The sequence below is a fragment of the Apaloderma vittatum genome, unplaced genomic scaffold (genome assembly GCF_000703405.1).
Source record: "Apaloderma vittatum isolate BGI_N311 unplaced genomic scaffold, ASM70340v1 scaffold38056, whole genome shotgun sequence".
In the NCBI taxonomy this organism is placed as follows: Eukaryota; Metazoa; Chordata; class Aves; order Trogoniformes; family Trogonidae; genus Apaloderma; species Apaloderma vittatum.
In genome coordinates, this window is record NW_009722905.1 from 796 (window position 1) to 4,086 (window position 3,291).

A 3,291-nucleotide genomic window follows, 5' to 3' on the forward strand; every position below is an offset into this window, starting at 1 on the left:
ACAGCTATTTGTTACAAAAAACTCTTTATACACTAAAAGAAGTTCCAGAGAAAAGACATTTTCTGATTTCATTCATACTAACCAAAGTGTTCTACTCCTTCTGGAGATACCACATGAGAAATTTCTTTGCCTCATCCTACCTCTGTCCTCTCTCCCTTAATAACTTTAAGAAGTAGTGGGTCACGTCAGTTGTCTTCACCGCTGTTTGCTAATCTGAAGGTTCATTATACACTAGTACATCACTATTTTCTTGCATGCAAGGACAGTTATATTCAGTAGAAAGTTTAACTAGTAGGCATTTTTTTAAAACCTTTTGGAAGATAACTGGCAAGCTTGTCGTCTAACTTATTAGCTACCATCTCACTTATGGAGACTGGAAAGTCCTGCTGTGTTAGAGAGAAATTACAAGCATATTCAATTTTACACAAATAACTTGAAGCTACATACAGCTGAACGCACTTAGAAAAGATTTGATAGTCACTATTTATACGAAAAACACATTTCGAGCCCTACTTAAAGAGGAAGGGACTCCAGAAATGTTTGCTGCAATTCTAATGAAGCCAAATTAGCTTCAGACAAAACACAGCTGAAGAGGAAAGATTCAGCTTTGGTTTTGGCTACAACCAACATTTTAATACAAGGAACAGGAATTTACATTACTTTACATATTAGATAGCAGGTCCCTTACCTCGAGGTCTAGTATTTCGTTTAGGAATCAAACTTAAATGACAAATGTCTCAGTTGTAATAGCCAAGCATCAGTTTTGTTCCTTGCAAATGGACACAGTTACTTGTATCATAATATTGCTTCAGAAAATAAACCCGAGAGGCAATAACCACAGAAGGTTCCACATATAATCGAGGAGTTCATTCCCAACCCGGATATTTAAAAAAAATAAATGAAAGAATAGCCAACGGTCAGAGAAGTTATTTAACCTCTGCATAAGCATTAGGGTGCTGCCGGGCACCAGTGGCTGTTCAGATGTGCAACCAATGCCAGTTTTCTGAGGACCATCACAGTGACGCAATGCCTGGAAGAACAGAGTAAAAAAAAGTAGCATTTTACATATTGAGCGTGCTTGGGTTCGTTGGCTTAGTTTGGCAGCAGTAGCTCCACCGACTTCAGTATTTGCTCAGAGCACGTAAGACCATATATAATATGGTTGTACTACGAAGGTGCTTATTTCGGACTAGGGAACACTGAAACAAATAAACTCAGAAACAGCACGTTTGACAGCAAATTGCTCTTAGTCAAACGCTCGCCTTTCACTGAAGAGTGAATTAGGATGGCAATCGCTTCGCTGCAGCTACCTTGTTTAACACACGGTACTTCCTTGACAGATGTTCAAATAATATTTCCTTTTTAAATAAAATGTCTATTCTTAAGGTATTAATAATCAACTAAATTGGAACGGAGTAATTTCAATCTTCCTACTTACAGGTCTAGAGTAGAGAATAGATGCCCTGTCTGTCATTAGTGCAGATATACTGGAATTGTTTTCTTTATATGCAAGGCCAATGCAGGTAAAGAATAAACGGCTATAAAATTCAGGATTCCCCACTAAATAACACAACTAACTTAAAAAGCACTGGTACCAGACCAGCCAGTTTTAGGCACATCTTTAAAAAAATAAAGTATGCACTTCTGTAATGTAAAAATGCAAGAAGGTTCTTAGAAAGATCTGAAATTATGGTGCACTGGAATGGAAGTGATGCTTCCTTTAGTCTCAAGGAATATAATAAAGGCTTTTAAAAAAACCCCAAAACCAAACAAAACCAAACAACCTCAAAACAATACCATAGTATTCTTCATACGGAAGAACAGTTTTAGTAAACCCAAAAAGATAAATAAGGAATAATAAGCAGCTGTGACAGCTGACTGGTGAATATTTTGTGCTTTAACTGTCCAAAAGAAAAAAACAAAGTTCAATAACTCTTCTCGTACCATCCCCCAGACTTGGCATACGTGTCCGTAATGCACACCTCAACAGTTTAATAACACGCTGCAGGCTTCAAAACGAGCTGTAGCCGCGGCAGGATGACGCAACGGCACGGAGAGGCCAGTGGCAACGTCACCGGCAGCGTTCAGCAATGCAATCCCCAGCGCCGCTGGCTGTCCGCTGGAGCGTGGCTTTGGTTAAGACTGTTGTGTGAGCCGTCTGTAGTGAGGTAAAACTTGGTTTTCGGGAAGATAGAGAGCCAGTTCCAAAGCTACAAGGACGGTGAATTCAAACCCAATGAGATCTCTTCTGTTGAATCTGAATCTCTCTTCGAGTTTCTATAATAGTAATTTAAAAAAAAAAAAAAGAGGGAGAAAGAATCAGTTATTCCACAAGATACCAATGTGCTGTTAGATCAAGGCAGCGCAAAACAAGAGTCAGTGACGTGTGGCCTGAACTGCACCTACAGAATCAAGTGTTGCCAGGGATCAGACAAATAAACCAACTTATCAGTTCAGCCACAACACCCACAAGAAAAAAAAAGTTTGCCTGAGAAACACTAAGTGCAAAAATAACCTCACTGAGAATCCGTAGGACATTGGACTGCACCAGTCGGTTTTAATGAATTGCAAAAAATAAATCAAGGAAAAGCCCTAACAAGACATAAAACCAACCGAAAGAGCTGGTCTTTGATGCAAGCACACACCGCTGAAAGTCTTGGCTTAAATATTAGCCTTGTTCTACGAGCTAGAGAGGAGGTTTTGACACCACATGAAGTAACTTTCATAGTACTTACATCTATAAGGTGTTTAACTTCATGTTTCCTGAGGTCGCTGCTGATCTTGGCTGCAAGCAGAACGCAAGCACCAGCACACAGTTTGCGGTTCTGTTTGTTGAGTTTGCCTTGGAGGACAAGCTTCTCGAAGTAAACATAAGCCATGGAGACAGTAACGGGCTCCAGATTGCACTCTTCACTCAGGTTCCGCATCTCCCTCTTTAAACTGGGAATAAGAAAAAAGAGACACTCTCTCCAACACCACAGCTTCTATGAAATGCTCTAGAAACACTGCAGCACGGGAGCTCAGAAGAACGTATGGACAAGACTTGAGTACGGTGCCCAGTTTTGGGCCCCTCACTAGAAGAGGCACATTGAGGTGCTGGAGAGGATACAGAAGCAGCTGCCAAGCTGGGAAAGGGCTTAGAACATAAGTCTTATGAGGAACAGCTGAGGGATCTGAGGCTGTTTGGCCTGAAGAAGAGGAGATTGAGGAGAGACCTTATCGCTCTCTACAACTACACGAAAGGAGGTTGTAGCGAGGCAGAGTTGGTCTGTTCTCCCTAGTGGCAAGTGA

General features: G+C 40.8%; 1 protein-coding gene across 1 annotated transcript; it reads right to left on the bottom strand.

Annotated features, from left to right (window-relative positions):
• Window positions 1-1,691: 1,691 nt before the first annotated feature.
• On the bottom strand, window positions 1,692-2,936 carry LOC104275860 (CDK5 and ABL1 enzyme substrate 2-like). Its single transcript, XM_009871924.1, has 2 exons — window positions 2,736-2,936; window positions 1,692-2,277 (listed from the first exon to the last, which is right to left on the bottom strand). The coding sequence occupies exons 1-2, from the start codon at window positions 2,925-2,927 to the stop codon at window positions 2,137-2,139; spliced, it is 333 nt and encodes a 110-aa protein (XP_009870226.1). The 5' UTR covers window positions 2,928-2,936; the 3' UTR covers window positions 1,692-2,136.
• Window positions 2,937-3,291: the final 355 nt, after the last annotated feature.

Coding starts and splice junctions, on each gene's coding strand:
- LOC104275860 (XM_009871924.1), bottom strand. CDS start 2,927: ATGCGGAACCTGAGTGAAGAGTGCAATCTGGAGCCCGTTACTGTCTCC. Junction 2,278..2,735: donor AAGTTAAACACCTTATAGAT/GTAAGTACTATG, acceptor TTACTATTATAG/AAACTCGAAGAGAGATTCAG.